Source organism: Liolophura sinensis, chromosome 1 (assembly GCF_032854445.1).
Source record: "Liolophura sinensis isolate JHLJ2023 chromosome 1, CUHK_Ljap_v2, whole genome shotgun sequence".
In the NCBI taxonomy this organism is placed as follows: Eukaryota; Metazoa; Mollusca; class Polyplacophora; order Chitonida; family Chitonidae; genus Liolophura; species Liolophura sinensis.
Genome location: NC_088295.1, coordinates 95,542,819 through 95,559,902, shown reverse-complemented (window position 1 = coordinate 95,559,902; position 17,084 = coordinate 95,542,819). Strand labels below are relative to the sequence as shown.

The 17,084-nt window shown below is 43.7% G+C and overlaps 2 protein-coding genes across 2 annotated transcripts in view; both read right to left on the bottom strand.

Annotated features, from left to right (window-relative positions):
- LOC135462183 (dynein axonemal heavy chain 9-like) overlaps nt 1-4,964 on the bottom strand; it is a 124,716-nt gene extending 119,752 nt beyond the window's left edge. The window contains 3 exon segments of the mRNA XM_064739578.1: nt 921-1,043; nt 4,082-4,222; nt 4,841-4,964. Coding sequence (XP_064595648.1) covers nt 921-1,043; nt 4,082-4,114 — 156 coding nt within the window. The 5' untranslated portion in view covers nt 4,115-4,222; nt 4,841-4,964.
- The window catches only part of LOC135466077 (uncharacterized), a 53,038-nt gene continuing 40,435 nt past the window's right edge, over nt 4,482-17,084 (bottom strand). The window contains 8 exon segments of the mRNA XM_064743497.1: nt 4,482-4,490; nt 4,841-4,973; nt 5,769-5,911; nt 10,958-11,053; nt 12,107-12,202; nt 13,013-13,186; nt 13,807-13,950; nt 14,341-14,419. Coding sequence (XP_064599567.1) covers nt 4,482-4,490; nt 4,841-4,973; nt 5,769-5,911; nt 10,958-11,053; nt 12,107-12,202; nt 13,013-13,186; nt 13,807-13,950; nt 14,341-14,419 — 874 coding nt within the window.

The following is a 17,084-nucleotide window of genomic DNA, read 5'->3' as shown; positions in this document are numbered from 1 at the left end:
CAGACAGGCAAACATGACCGACCATGACAAAGAATCATGCATCAAACCGGTGAACATGAATGACAATGACAAACAATCATGCATCAGACAGGCAAACATGACTGACAATGACAAACAATCATGCATCAGACAGGCAAACATGACTGACAATGACAAACAATCATGCATCAGACAGGAAAACATGACTGACAATGACATACAATCATGCATCAGACTGGCAAACATGACTGACAATGACATACAATCATGCATCAGACAGCCAAACATGACTGACAATGACAAACAATCATGCAACAGACAGGCAAACATGACCGACCATGACATACAATCATACATCAGACAGGCAAACATGACCGACCATGACAAAGAATCATGCATCAAACAGGCAAACATGAATGACAATGACAAACAATCATGCATCAGACAGGCAAACATGACTGACAATGACAAACAATCATGCATCAGACAGGCAAACATGACTGAAAATGACAAACAATCATGCATCAGACAGGTAAGTCGTATATATACGACTCACAATCAAAGGATCAGGTTGTACACAGAGAATAACATTAATCATTATCCCGCATCAGACAAAATACTCCACTTTTAGTTTATCTCCTTTTGTTAGGGGTCCAAGGATAGTCACATCACTGAAGCAATTCAGCGTTCTGCACCAAATTCATGAGTTTTTGCAGGAAAAATTTGTTACATAGTGACTCAGTGATAGGATACGCAAATGTATGGTGTCAATAATCCTCATATTGGATATCACTGAGTCACCATGTAACTATTATTAGAGAACGCAGTGGACAGAAGAACATTACTCAGCACACCGCCATGCAAAATACGGCTCAACACACTGAAATAAGAACAACATTTTCATGAGAGAATGCTGAGAGACTGGTAAGCTTGAGTACTACCTCATTGAAGAGCCTCATCATCTTCATGAAAGAGGCTGTATCCCTCTCTTCTCCTGTGATACTCTCAATCTCCGGCTCAATTCTCTTCAAGAACATGTCCAGGTTCTGCAGCATGCTCGTCACCTAACAAAATTGCACTGGTTATAACTGAGGCAAAAATCTGCAATATTTATTTCACTTTTTTCTGCTTTTGCAGACCTTCCAGCATTACAGAAATAACACAACACAGTTTGACAAACATTAGAATGAGGCAAAACAGCAATAGTTGATCCAACCCTCAAAATACCCCATAATAACTCGACAAAAAATAGTAGACAATATGCATGTTACATTTTGGGTAAAACATTAAATTGTAACAGTTATATGTAACAGCTGGTAGCAACAAGGCATTCAGAGAATCTCACCAGCTCGCCTGCTATAACAGTCAACTAGACAATGGAATCAGAATAAAGATAAAAGTTGCAAAGTGTTGTGGTAGCAAAGACTTCGTTGTGGGGAGTTAGTGCACAAAATTGAGACAGTGGTCATTGATATGCAAATTGTGAACTGCATGCAGCAATCCACGAACAATTCTAAAGCTGTGAATGGCTGAGCAAATGTTGAGCTATGGTAGTAAAAGAACTTCATTGTAGTGTATCCAAGTACCAGCTCGCTGGAGTGGTCTTTGATATGCAAATCGCTTCCCATGACTGACTATTCGTGTACTATGGGTGGCCACTGCAGCCCTCTGATTGGCGGAGCAAATATTCAGCTGATAAGTCACTGTCTGCATGGCTGGTTTAAACATTCCATCACAGTATAGGATTTCACATGCACTGACCAGTGAGAGCTAACAGATTCCTAGAGCTAATACAGATGTGGAAAGCTTTCTACAGACTTTGTGTATACCAGATAAATTTGACATACCTTAACCTGCCATCTGAGAATGTGCATTTACACACAATACGTTAAACTAAGGAGCAAAGAAAAAGCCTAACCTTCAATCCATGTGTGAGAGCACAATGTACAAGAGCTAAAAAAAAGCCTAACCTGCCATCTGAGAATGCGCATTTACACATAATACCTTAGACTAGGAAGCAAAGAAGAAGCCTAACTTTTAATCCATGTGTGATAGCACAATATATAAGAGCTAAAAAAGGCTTAACCTGCCATCTGAGAATGTGCATTGACACACCATACCTTAGACCAGGGAGCATAGAAAAAGCCTAACCTTCAATCCATGTGTGATAGCACAATATACAACAGCTAAACAAAACAAGCTTCACCTGCCATCTGAGAATGTGCATTTACACACAATACCTTAGACTAGGGAGCAAAGAAAAAGCCTAACCTTCAATCCATGTGTGATAGCACAATATACAACAGCTAAACAAAAAAAGCTTCACCTGCCATCTGAGAATGTGCATTTACACACAATACCTTAGGCTAGGGAGCAAAGAAAAAGCCTAACCTTCAATCCATGTGTGATAGCACAATATACAAGAGCTAAACAAAACAAGCTTCACCTGCCATCTGAGAATGTGCATTTACACACAATACCTTAGACCAGGGAGCAAAGAAAAAGCCTAACCTTCAATCCATGTGACAGCACAATATGCAAGAGCTAAACAAAAAAAGCTTCACCTGCCACCTGAGAATGTGCATTTACACACAATACCTTAGGCTAGGGAGCAAAGAAAAAGCCTAACCTTCAATCCATGTGTGATAGCACAATATACAACAGCTAAACAAAACAAGCTTCACCTGCCATCTGAGAATGTGCATTTACACACAATACCTTAGACCAGGGAGCAAAGAAAAAGCCTAACCTTCAATCCATGTGTGATAGCACAATATACAAGAGCTAAACAAAACAAGCTTCACCTGCCATCTGAGAATGTGCATTTACACACAATACCTTAGACTAGGGAGCAAAGAAAAAGCCTAACCTTCAATCCATGTGTGATAGCACAATATACAACAGCTAAACAAAACAAGCTTCACCTGCCATCTGAGAATGTGCATTTACACACAATACCTTAGGCTAGGGAGCAAAGAAAAAGCCTAACCTTCAATCCATGTGTGATAGCACAATATACAAAAGCTAAACAAAAAAAGCTTCACCTGCCATCTGAGAATGTGCATTTACACACAATACCTTAGACTAGGGAGCAAAGAAAAAGCCTAACCTTCAATCCATGTGACAGCACAATATGCAAGAGCTAAACAAAAAAAGCTTCACCTGCCATCTGAGAATGTGCATTTACACACAATACCTTAGACTAGGGAGCAAAGAAAAAGCCTAACCTTCAATCCATGTGTGATAGCACAATATACAACAGCTAAACAAAAAAGCTTCATCTGCCATCTGAGAATGTGCATTTACACACCATACCTTAGACCAGGGAGCAAAGAAAAAGCCTAACCTTCAATCCATGTGTGATAGCACAATATACAAGAGCTAAAAAAAAAGCCTAACCTGCCATCTGAGAATGTGCATTTATACACCATACCTTAGACTAGGGAGCATAGAAAAAAAGCCTAACCTTGTACAGGAGCTCAAACAACAAGCTTAGCCTTCAGTCCATACATGAGTGCCCAGCATACAGCAGCTAAAGAAAAGACTTAAACGGACACCAACACTGACAGTGATACCGACACCGACACTTTCCCCCCTATCATAATACCTCGCTTCATACAGGCGAGCTAAAAAGTACTTCCCAGCTTCTCACAGAACAGATTAGGTTGTCGAACAGAGTCAGGTGTACATGTAGCACCCAGTCACTGACAGGATAGGTTAGGCTGATGAACAGGGTCAGGTGTACATGTAACACCCAGTCACTGACAGGATAGGTTAGGATGATGAACAGAGTCAGGTGTACATGTAGCACCCAGTCACTGACAGGATAGGTTAGGATGATGAACAGGGTCAGGTGTACATGTAGCACCCAGTCACTGACAGGATAGGTTAGGCTGATGAACAGGGTCAGGTGTACATGTAACACCCAGTCACTGACAGGATAGGTCAGGCTGATGAACAGGGTCAGGTGTACATGTAGCACCCAGTCACTGACAGGATAGGTTAGGCTGACAAACAGGGTCAGGTGTACATGTAGCACCCAGTCACTGACAGGATAGGTTAGGCTGACAGAATCAAGTGTACATGTAACAAACATTCTTACCTGATCTGACAAGTACTTGGTGAAAGTCCACATCCATTTACTGGCATATGTCGTGAGGACTTGCTTGATTGGTCGAATGTCAACTCTGAGCCAGCCTACCTCTTTGTAATCACTCAAGGAGGAAATCTCATCTCGGGCATTCTGAAAACAGCAGAGATTAAGCACACACAACCAGGCTTGTTCAAACACAGTTTCACCTTCACTTTATACAAACCAAAGTCATCCCTGGTCGTCTAAAATCAGCAGACTGCTGGATCAAGCACCCATGCCCAGACTTCCTCTTATACAGTTTGACTTTCACTTTACACAAGGCAATCTCATCTCGGGCATTATGAAAATAGCAGACTGTTGGATTAAGCCCACACACCCAGGCTTCCTCTAACAAAAGTCAGCGAAAGCGTCACTTCCACTTTAATACAAAAACCAATCTCATCTTGGGCTTTATGAAAACAGCTGGAACAAGCACACACAACCAGGCTTCTTCTCACACAGTTAGACTTTCACATCACACAAACCCTACAGTTTTACAAGCAGAACACTAACAATGGTAAGACATATAAAATACCTCATGACATTGTATCCTAGAAAACTAAAATACACATGAGGGTATAGAGAGTATATTCAAGAATGATAATTTTTTAATCAGTTTCCTCAATGACAGCATCACCACAAGAGGAGGACATTGAAATGACACAGCTTGTCACATAGCATGTGTTGTTGTCAAGATCACAGACATGACAGAAGATCCAGTTGTCTTACCCTGTAGATGTCAATCTCCTGGTCAAACTCGTCCAGAGTAGGGACATTACTCTCCTCTACATCCAAACCTTGTTTTGGGGAGAGGAATGACCGCTCGGCCGGATCTGGCTCATGGCTTCCCTTGTGTACTGGCCTATATCAGAATGGCATAAAAAAACTGTCATGATACAGCTGAGCATGTATTCTTGTGTGTGATGACATGTGACACAGAGGGTGCATCGTCTAACTTTTCTCTTACAGCACATCAGTGTATTCCAGATGTTCTCAATATTACATGCTGTAGTGTCTTGTAATAGACTAAATTTCACATGATGATCACTAAACGCCCTCAGTGGTGTGCCCTAACTGGGTACTCAATATTACACGCTGTAACGTAACAGCCTAAATATCACACGATGATCACTAGACGCCCTCAGTGGTGTGCACTAACTGGGTACTCAATATTACATGCTGTAATGTAACAGCCTGAATATCAAACGACAATCACTAGACACCCTCAGTGGTGTGCACTAACTGGGTACTCAATATTACATGCTGTAATGTTTTGTAACAGCCCAAATATCACTAGACGCCCTCAGTGGTGTGCCCTAACTGGGTACTCAATATTACACGCTGTAACGTAACAGCCTAAATATCACACGATGATCACTAGACGCCCTCAGTGGTGTGCCCTAACTGGGTACTCAATATTACATGCTGTAATGTAACAGCCTGAATATCAAACGACAATCACTAGACGCCCTCAGTGGTGTGCACTAACTGGGTACTCAATATTACATGCTGTAACGTAACAGCCTGAATATCAAACGACAATCACTAGACGCCCTCAGTGGTGTGCACTAACTGGGTACTAAATAAGAACTTCATCAATAATCAGACTGTGCGACACAGCATTCAAAGAACACATAACACATGAACAAGTACATACTGAGATGTGATGATCCCCGCAACACACAGGCCCTCGTCCTGACGCAAATGAAGCGGAAGTTTGCCATGTAAAAACTCCTCAAATGATTGATTAACATCTTGCAGCCACAGGAAAGAAAACTCGCTGAACAAGCTGTACAGGTTCTAGGGATACAGAGGATTACAAGATAATTAATTCCTGGATTTCACTCCATACAACTTAACCATGAAAAGACATTTAGTACAGGAAAGTAAAAACAATTTGCATTTCAAAAACGTAAATTATCATAAAATATATAATGGATGATGTCTGTGGAACAATCATTGCATGCTTGTACCGATGAGAGAGAAGCCTACTGGCAATGTGGTGTGTGTAAAGAGCTCACACTCTTGTACAGATGAGAGAGAAGCCTACTAGCAGTGTGGTGTGAGTACAGAGCTCACACTCTTGTACAAATGAGAGAGAAGCTAGCCTACTGGCAATGTGTGTGTGTACAGAGCTCACACTCTTGTACAGATGAGAGAGAAGCCTACTAGCAGTGTGGTGTGAGTACAGAGCTCACACTCTTGTACAGATGAGAGAGAAGCCTACTAGCAGTGTGGTGTGAGTACAGAGCTCACACTCTTGTACAAATGAGAGAGAAGCTAGCCTACTGGCAATGTGTGTGTGTGTACAGAGCTCACACTCTTGCACAGATGAGAGAGAAGCTAGCCTACTGGCAATGTGGTGTGTATAAAGAGCTCACACTCTTGTACAGATGAGAGAGAAGCTAGCCTAATGGCAGTGTGGTGTGTGTACAGTGCTCACACTCTTCTACAGATGAGAGAGAAGCTAGCCTACTGACAGTGTGGTGTGTGTGTACAGAGCTCATACTCTTGTACAGACGAGAGAGAAGCTAGCCTACTGGCAGTGTGGTGTGTGTACAGAGCTCACACTCTTGTACCGATGAAAGAGAATCTAGCCTATTGGCAATGTGGTGTGTGTACAGAGCTCACACTCTTGTACAGATGAGAGAGAAGCTAGTCTACTGGCAGTGTGGTGTGTGTACAGAGCTCACACTCTTGTACAGATCAGACAGAAGCTAGCCTACTGGCAGTGTGGTGTGTGTAAAGAGCTCACACTCTTGTACAGGTGAGAGAGAAGCTAGCCTACTGGCAATGTGGTGTGTGTACAGAGCTCACATTCTTGTACAGGTGAGAGAGAAGCTAGCCTACCGGCACTGTGGTGTGTGTACAGTGCTCACACTCTTTTACAGACGAGACAGGAGCTAGCCTACTAGCAGTGTGGTGTGTGTACAGAGCTCACACCCTTGTACCGACGAAAGAGAAGCTAGCCTACCAGCAGTGTGGTGTGTGTACAGAGCTCACACTCTTGTACAGTTGACATAGAAGCTAGCCTACTAGCAGTGTGGTGTGTGTGTAAAGAGCTCACACTCTTGTACCGATGAGAGAAAAGCTAGCCTACGATCAGTGTGGTGTGTGTACAGAGCTCACACTCTTGTACAGATGAGAGAGAAGCTAGCCTACTGGCAGTGTGGTGTGTGTACAGAGCTCACACTCTTGTACCGATGAGAGAGAAGCTAGCCTACTGGCAGTGTGGTGTGTGTACAGAGCTCACACTCTTGTACCTATGAGAGACAAGCTAGCCTACTAGCAGTGTGGTGTGTGTACAGAGCTCACACTCTTGTACAGATGAGAGAGAAGCTAGCCTACTAGCAGTGTGGTGTGTGTACAGAGCTCACACTCTTGTACCGATGAGAGAGAAGCTAGCCTACTAGCGGTGTGGTGTGTGCACAGAGCTCACACTCTTGTACAGATGAGAGAGAAGCTAGCCTACTGGCAATGTGGTGTGTGTACAGAGCTCACACTCTTGTACAGATGAGAGAGAAGCTAGCCTACTAGCAGTGTGGTGTGTGTACAGAGCTCACACTCTTGTACAGATGAGAGAGAAGCTAGCCTACTAGCGGTGTGGTGTGTGTACAGAGCTCACACTCTTGTACAGATGAGAGAGAAGCTAGCCTACTGGCAATGTGGTGAGTATACAGAGCTCACACTCTTGTACAGATGAGAGAGAAGCTAGCCTACTGGCAGTGTGGTGTGTGTACAGAGCTCACACTCTTGTACAGATGAGAGAGAAGCTAGCCTACTAGCAGTGTGGTGTGTGTACAGAGCTCACAATCTTGTACAGATGAAAGAGAAGCTAGCCTACTAGCAGTGTGGTGTGTGTACAGAGCTCCCACTCTTGTACAGATGAGAGAGAAGCTAGCCTACTGGCAGTGTGGTGTGTGTACAGAGCTCACACTCTTGTACAGATGAGAGAGAAGCTAGCCTACTGGCAATGTGATGTGTGTACAGAGCTCACACTCTTGTACTGATGAAAGAGAAGCTAGCCTATTAGCAGTGTTGTGTGTGTGTACAGAGCTCACACTCTTATACCGATGAAAGAGAAGCTAGCCTACCAGCAGTGTGGTGTGTGTACAGAGCTCACACTCTTGTACCGATGAGAGACAAGCTAGCCTACCAGCACTGTGGTGCCTCTATAGAGCTTTCACTCTTGTACAGATGAGAGAGAAGCTAGCCTACTGGCAATGTGGTGTGTGTAAAGTGCTCACACTCTTGTACAGATGAGAGAGAAGCTAGCCTACTAGCAGTGTGGTGTGTGTACAGTGCTCACACTCTTCTACAGATGAGACAGAAGCTAGCCTACTAGCAGTGTGGTGTGTACAGAGCTCACACTCTTGTACCGATGAAAGAGAAGGTAGCCTACTAGCAGTGTGGTGTGTGTACAGAGCTCACAGTCTTGTACAGATGAGAGAGAAGCTAGCCTACTGGCAGTGTGGTGTGTGTGTACATAGCTCACACTCTTGTACCGATGAAAGAAGCTAGCCTACTAGCAGTGTGGTGTGTGTACAGAGCTCACACTCTTCTACAGATAACAGAGAAGCTAGCCTACTAGCAGTGTGGTGTGTGTACAGAGCTCACACTCTTGTACCGATGAGAGAGAAGCTAGCCTACTAGCAGTGTGGTGTGTGTATAGAGCTCACACTCTTGTACAGATGAGAGAGAAGCTAGCCTACTGCCAATGTGGTGAGTATACAGAGCTCACACTCTTGTACAGATGAGAGAGAAGCTAGCCTACTGGCAGTGTGGTGTGTGTACAGAGCTCACACTCTTGTACAGATGAGAGAAAAGCTAGCCTACTAGCAGCATGGTGTGTGTACAGAGCTCATACTCTTGTACAGATGAGAGACAAGCTAGCCTACTGGCAGTGTGGTGTGTGTACAGAGCTCACACTCTTGTACAGATGAGAGAGAAGCTAGCCTATTAGCAGTGTGGTGTGTGTACAGAGCTCACACTCTTGTACCGATGAGAGACAAGCTAGCCTACTAGCGGTGTGGTGTGTGCACAAAGCTCACACTCTTGTACCGATGAGAGAGAAGCTAGCCTACTGGCAGTGTGGTGAGTATACAGAGCTCACACTCTTGTACAGATGAGAGAGAAGCTAGCCTACTGGCAGTGTGGTGTGTGTACAGAGTTCACACTCTTGTACAGATGAGAGAGAAGCTAGCCTACTAGCAGTGTGGTGTGTGTACAGAGCTCACACTCTTGTACAGGTGAGAGAGAAGCTAGCCTACTTGCAGTGTGGTGTGTGTACAGAGCTCACACTCTTCTACAGATGAGAGAGAAGCTAGCCTACTACCAGTGTGGTGTGTGTACAGAGCTCACACTCTTGTACTGATGAAAGAGAATCTAGCCTATTGGCAGTGTTATCTGTGTGTACAGAGCTCACACTCTTATACCGATGAAAGAGAAGCTAGCCTACCAGCAGTGTGGTGTGTGTACAGAGCTCACACTCTTGTACCGATGAGAGACAAGCTAGCCTACCAGCACTGTGGTGCCTCTATAGAGCTTTCACTTTTGTACAGATGAGAGAGAAGCTAGCCTACTGGCAATGTGGTGTGTGTAAAGAGCTCACACTCTTGTACCGATGAGAGAGAAGCTAGCCTACTGGCAATGTGGTGTGTGTACAGAGCTCACACTCTTCTACAGATGAGAGAGAAGCTAGCCTACTACCAGTGTGGTGTGTGTACAGTGCTCACACTCTTCTACAGATGAGACAGAAGCTAGCCTACTGGCAGTGTGGTGTGTGTACAGAGCTCACACTCTTGTACAGATGAGAGAGAAGCTAGCCTACTAGCAGTGTGGTGTGTGTACAGAGCTCACAATCTTGTACAGATGAAAGAGAAGCTAGCCTACTAGCAGTGTGGTGTGTGTACAGAGCTCACACTCTTGTACAGATGAGAGAGAAGCTAGCCTACTGGCAGTGTGGTGTGTGTACAGTGCTCACACTGGTCTACAGACGAGAGAGAAGCTAGCCTACTGGCAGTGTAGTGTGTGTACAGAGCTCACACTCTTGTACCAATGAGAGAGAAGCTAGCCTACTGGCAATGTAGTGTGTGTAAAGAGCTCACACTCTTGTACAGATGACAGAGAAGCTAGCCTTCTGGCAGTGTGGTGTGTGTACAGAGCTCACACTCTTGTACAGATGAGAGAGAAGCTAGCCTACTAGCAGTGTGGTGTGTGTACAGAGCTCATACTCTTGTACAGATGAGAGAGAAGCTAGCCTACTGGCAATGTGGTGTGTGTACCAAGCTCACACTCTTGTACAGATGAGAGAGAAGCTAGCCTACCGGCAGTGTGGTGTGTGTACAGAGCTCACACTCTTGTACAGATGAGAGAGAAGCTAGCCTACTGGCAATGTGGTGTGTGTACAGAGCTCACACTCTTGTACAGATGAGAGAGAAGCTAGCCTACTGGCAGTGTGGTGTGTGTACAGAGCTCACACTCTTGTACAGATGAAAGAGAAGCTAACCTACTGGCAGTGTGGTGCCTGTACAGAGCTCACAGTCTTGTACAGATGAGAGAGAAGCTAGCCTACTGGCAGTGTGGTGTGTGTACAGAGCTCACACTCTTGTACAGATGAAAGAGAAGCTAACCTACTGGCAATGTGGTGTGTGTACAGAGCTCACACTCTTGTACAGATGAGAGAGAAGCTAGCCTACTGGCAGTGTGGTGTGTGTACAGAGCTCACACTCTTGTACAGATGAAAGAGAAGCTAACCTACTGGCAGTGTGGTGCCTGTACAGAGCTCACAGTCTTGTACAGATGAGAGATAAGCTGGCCTACTTGCAGTGTGGTGTGTGCACTGACCTTACACTCCTCGCTGTTTTCCTCCACGAGTTTGTTGATGTGAGCCAGAAGTCTCTGTACTTCCTCATCCACCATTATATAGTCCAGATAACTGCCCTGTTAACAGCACCACCACCAACTTCACCATGCTTGAAAAATCAGTTAAGCTGTGTCTGAACTTCAGCTGGTCTACAGACGAGAGAGAAGCTAGCCTACTGGCAGTGTGGTGTGTGTACAGAGCTCACACTCTTGTACCAATGAGAGAGAAGCTAGCCTACTGGCAATGTAGTGTGTGTAAAGAGCTCACACTCTTGTACAGATGACAGAGAAGCTAGCCTTCTGGCAGTGTGGTGTGTGTACAGAGCTCACACTCTTGTACAGATGAGAGAGAAGCTAGCCTACTAGCAGTGTGGTGTGTGTACAGAGCTCATACTCTTGTACAGATGAGAGAGAAGCTAGCCTACTGGCAATGTGGTGTGTGTACCAAGCTCACACTCTTGTACAGATGAGAGAGAAGCTAGCCTACCGGCAGTGTGGTGTGTGTACAGAGCTCACACTCTTGTACAGATGAGAGAGAAGCTAGCCTACTGGCAATGTGGTGTGTGTACAGAGCTCACACTCTTGTACAGATGAGAGAGAAGCTAGCCTACTGGCAGTGTGGTGTGTGTACAGAGCTCACACTCTTGTACAGATGAAAGAGAAGCTAACCTACTGGCAGTGTGGTGCCTGTACAGAGCTCACAGTCTTGTACAGATGAGAGAGAAGCTGGCCTACTGGCAGTGTGGTGTGTGTACAGAGCTCACACTCTTGTACAGATGAAAGAGAAGCTAACCTACTGGCAGTGTGGTGCCTGTACAGAGCTCACACTCTTGTACAGATGAGAGAGAAGCTAGCCTACTGGCAGTGTGGTGTGTGTACAGAGCTCACACTCTTGTACAGATGAAAGAGAAGCTAACCTACTGGCAGTGTGGTGCCTGTACAGAGCTCACACTCTTGTACAGATGAGAGAGAAGCTAGCCTACTGGCAGTGTGGTGTGTGTACAGAGCTCACACTCTTGTACAGATGAAAGAGAAGCTAACCTACTGGCAGTGTGGTGCCTGTACAGAGCTCACAGTCTTGTACAGATGAGAGATAAGCTGGCCTACTTGCAGTGTGGTGTGTGCACTGACCTTACACTCCTCGCTGTTTTCCTCCACGAGTTTGTTGATGTGAGCCAGAAGTCTCTGTACTTCCTCATCCACCATTATATAGTCCAGATAACTGCCCTGTTAACAGCACCACCACCAACTTCACCATGCTTGAAAAATCAGTTAAGCTGTGTCTGAACTTCAGCTAAACACTGAGCTATTCTACAGTTGTGTATTAACTACTGATAAAACAATTATGAATAATACCTTCTTGAAATATTGGAAAAAACACAATACCGTTCTATGTCAGTTTATTCAGTGTATTGATCATTTTCGCATTAAATTAAGTTTATTGGTAAAGTGACAGTAAATCAACTTGTCAGGTACCTGACGTACATCAGAGATGTACGTGTACTCTGGGCATTGCAGGTTCTGCCATCCATTCACAGTAACAACACATTCAACCACAATTAATAACTCGATATTATAAGTTATACTAGCCACAGGTCAGGTGGGTATACAACCTAATATTTTGTTGAGAAGATTAGATTCATGAGCCCAAAGGGTGAGTGTACATATCCATCTGAGATATGAAATATCTTTTCTTAGTTGAATTCAGTCTGCTCAAGTTAATTGCCAAGAAAAAGTTTTTCAACACTGCTCTTAGCTGGTGAATCATTTGAATTCTCTTGAAAATGAAGACAAGAAAGGTCCTGGACCAATACATTGTCGACTATTGTCGTTAATGGCCAGCTCTTGCACCAGTACCCTGTAGGTATGCAGAAAAAATCTCCAACATGTGAGGTTATAGATACTATTTCTCGACTGATCGGCAAATGCAGTGGCCTATCCTTAGCAAATTGTCCAATCAGAATCCTAGAATTGTGATAAACATACATTGTGCATGGTTCAGCATTGTACCCTGTTAATGCCATAATGTCAGCTTACCTTAGGACCTAGCATCTTAACGAGTCTTCCCCTGTCCAGGAAGCCCTTGAGCCATTGGCTAACTATTTCCTGGACACTGACCACAGATGAGAGCTGGTCAAGGGGAGGGGTGAAGGCCACCCTGTTTTCTACAAGCTCTAGCCGCAAGGTCAAGATGGGCAGGGTGTTACTGGCCTGAAACATAATCTCTCACCTGTAATGTTAGGGAGTAGTGGATCAACACCACAAGACTAGCAAACTCAAATGTTACAGTTATGGCTGAAACTGAAAGAAAATGCAATTCAAAATATAGTACACAGGTTTATACTCTTGATAGTTTTTACATCACAGAAGTATACTAATTTAATACTGTAAGTAGTATGGTTGTTAATAAAGGTTTATACAAAACAGATACTGAAGACAAAACATATGTTGAAGATGAAGCATATCCTGAAGATGACGCATATGCTGAAGATAAAACAGATGCTGAAGATAAACATGGTGACGTTTATTTATTTATTCATTTGATTGGTTTTTACGCTGTACTCAAGAATATTTCACTTATACGACGGCAGCCAGCATTATGGTTGGAGGAAACTGGGCAGAGCCCGTGGGAAACCCACGACCATCTGCAGGTTGCTGACAAACCTTCCCATGTATGGCCGGAGAGAAAGCCAGCATTATCTGGACTTGAGCTCACAGCGACTGCAATGGTGAGAGGTTTCTGGGTCCTTACGCTACCATAGCACACTATTCAACTGAGCTAAGATAATGGCGATGATGACAGGTGATAATGCTGGCTCAGATGCCCCTACCCGTGTGGTGTTGGACATGACCAGGGTATTGAGCATGGACTTAAGGCTGGTTAAGGTGGACTGCTTTAGACCGTCCAGCACAATGGCATCCATGTAGTCCACATAGTCTCTCCAGGCAGGAGAAGCCTGACTGATCTGAACTGCCTGCAAAACACAACAGAGGCATTAATTATGACTACACTTCTGGTTAATTCTTCAAAGATTTGGCTTTTAAGAATCCTTCCATATTTCAATCTACTGACCTGTATAACTAAAAGCTTAGAATTTACTGCTATAAGACTTGACATTATCTGCATATCCTATTAGGTACTGAAAAATCTGGCAAAAGGAAAATTTATAATTCCTAAAAAATCATAGTTTTCTGCAACAAAAAATGCATCCAAGTTGAAACTGTCTGTAAGCAAGCATTTATTACAAACATGGGTATATATTTTTTATCATTTGACATTATCGATATAGTGCCTACTGTCTTTTTAATGTTTACAGCATTTTAATACATCTGTCTTAATTATACAGGCTACATGTTGTACACACCTCAAAGGATTTCTGAACAAGGTTATGAATCTTGATACCGGACGGTATCACAACACTTTCATGTTCTTCTTCCAATGACCTGGAATACAAATAGTACACTCATTTACATGTACACCATCACAAAAATCACTCTTCATTGTAATCAAGAGAAAAAGTTATGACTTAAAGAGATAAAGGGATCTCTTCTAGCTTTGTGGTACTGTACAAGTACTGGCTATCCCCACATACTGGCTATCCCTGTGTCCTGGCTATCTCCACCAACTAGTTATCCCCACGCACTGGTTACCCTCACATACTGGCTATTCCCACATACTAGCTATCCGCACGTACTGGTTACCGTCACATACTGGCTATCCCCACATACTAGCTATCCCCACATGCTAGCTATCCCCACATACTAGCTATCCCCACATACTGGCTACCCCACATACTGGCTATCCCTGCGTCCTGGCTATCTCCACGCACTGGTTACCTTCACATACTGGCTATCCCCACACACTAGCTATCCCCACACACTGGTTACCCTCACATACTGGCTATCCCTGTGTCCTGGCTATCCCCACACACTGGTTACCCTCACATACTGGCTATCCCCACATACTAGTTATCCCCACATACTGGTTACCCTCACATACTGGCTATTCCCACATACCAGCTATAGTTATCCCACATAACATAGAACGTTTTGTATGTATTAAATCATTTAGTTTATTTTAGTGTCAGTGTTTGAAATTAGATATTAGTCATATGCAGAAACAACTTTTGTTTTGAACCATACATATTTTGAGACATAGTTGTGTGGAAGCAGTCATAAATGACCTATGTCACCCGATTGATGAGGCTAAGTTTAGGTAGGAATTCCCCTGCTATCACGTGATCAATGCAAATGGCACTCCTTCCAAACCGCTTGAGTTTTCAGAGCAGAAATGTCTACAAAATGGTACGTTATATGCCTTATTAATTATGAATGTTTGTTAGCCATGTAGACTAGAGCAGTGTGACATAAACGGCTCAATGTAACTGTAAAATCATGGATCATTTCCTTTGTGAATCGGTTTGACACCACATCTATAAAGTAACTTTCATTGTTTGCGGTAAAAGCACATGGTACAGAGCGGATTTTTGACTGATTAGTCTTCCATTGTATAACGAAAGGTCGCTCTCAGATGTGCAATTTAATGAGAGCCAGGTTCTGTAGCATATATTCTCCTTTTGGGAGTATATGAATGACGCGAAACATGATGTCAAGATAATGTTAAGTCTAAATTTTTTAAAATATTTTTTATGTAAAATAGTTTATACTTTATATCTGATAATGTACAAGTAAATGGATTGGTGAAGAGGATGTTTGAGTGTGGTTTAGATAAATGGCTCTTTTGTAAAATTCTCTGAGGAGGAATATTAGCTTCGCTGCAGACTGTGTTCATTTCAGTCAATAACTACATACCACTGTGATTTCCTCGAGAGTTGAATAAACCTGTGAAACTGATGGTGTGGGTGCATTGAGTTTTTAACCCATACACACGTAATGGCTATACCGTTTTTATTGCCTATATCACTTATTGGCTATCTCATGCATTGGCTATCCCATGTGCATGTATTGGCTATCCCACGTATTGGCTATCCCACGCATAGGCTATACGACATACTGGTTATACCACATATTAGCTATCCCACATATTGGATATCCAACATATTCGCCATTCCACATATTGGCTATCCCATGAATAGGCTATCCCACGTGTTGGCTATCCCACATACATGTATTGGCCATCCCACCTTTTGGCCATCCCACCTTTTGGCCATCCCACATATTGGCTATCCCACACACTGGCTATCCCGTGTATTGGTTAAACCACATATTGGCTATCCCACTCATAGGCTCTCCCATGTATTGGCTATCTCATGTACATGTATTGGCTTTCCCACAGATTGGCTATCTCACGGATGGGCTATCCCATGTATTGGCTATACCACATATTGGCTATCCCACTCATAGGCTATCCCATGTACATGTATTGGCTTTCCCACAGATTGGCTATCCCACGGATTGGCTATCCCACATACATGCATTGGCTATCCCACCTATTGGCTATCCCACGTGTTGGCTATCCGACACACTGGCTATCCCATGTATTGGTTAAACCACATATTGGCTATCCCACTCATAGGCTATCCCATGTATTGGCCATCTCATGTACATGTATTGGCTTTCCCACAGATTGGCTATCCCACGGATTGGCTATCCCACGTATTGGCTATACCACATATTGGCTATCCCACTCATAGGCTATCCCATGTACATGTATTGGTTTTCCCACAGATTGGCTACCCCATGTATTGGCTATCCCACGTATTGGCTATCCCACATACATGTATTGGTTATCCCACATATTGGCTATCCAACATACATACATTGGCTATAGCATGTATTGGCTATCCAATGTATTTGCTATCCCAAGTATTGGCTATCCCACATATTGGCTATCCCACATACTGGCTATCCCACATGCATGTGTTGGCTATCCCAGGTACATGTATTGGCTACTGGCTATTCCATATATTGGATATCCCACATACTGGCTATCCCATGCATTGGCTATCCTATGTATTGGCTATACCACATATTGGCTAGCCCACATGGATGTATTGGCTGTCCCACTGACTATCCCACATACTGGCTATCCTACATGCATGTGTTGGCTATCCCAGGTACATGTATTGGCTACTGGCTATCCTACATA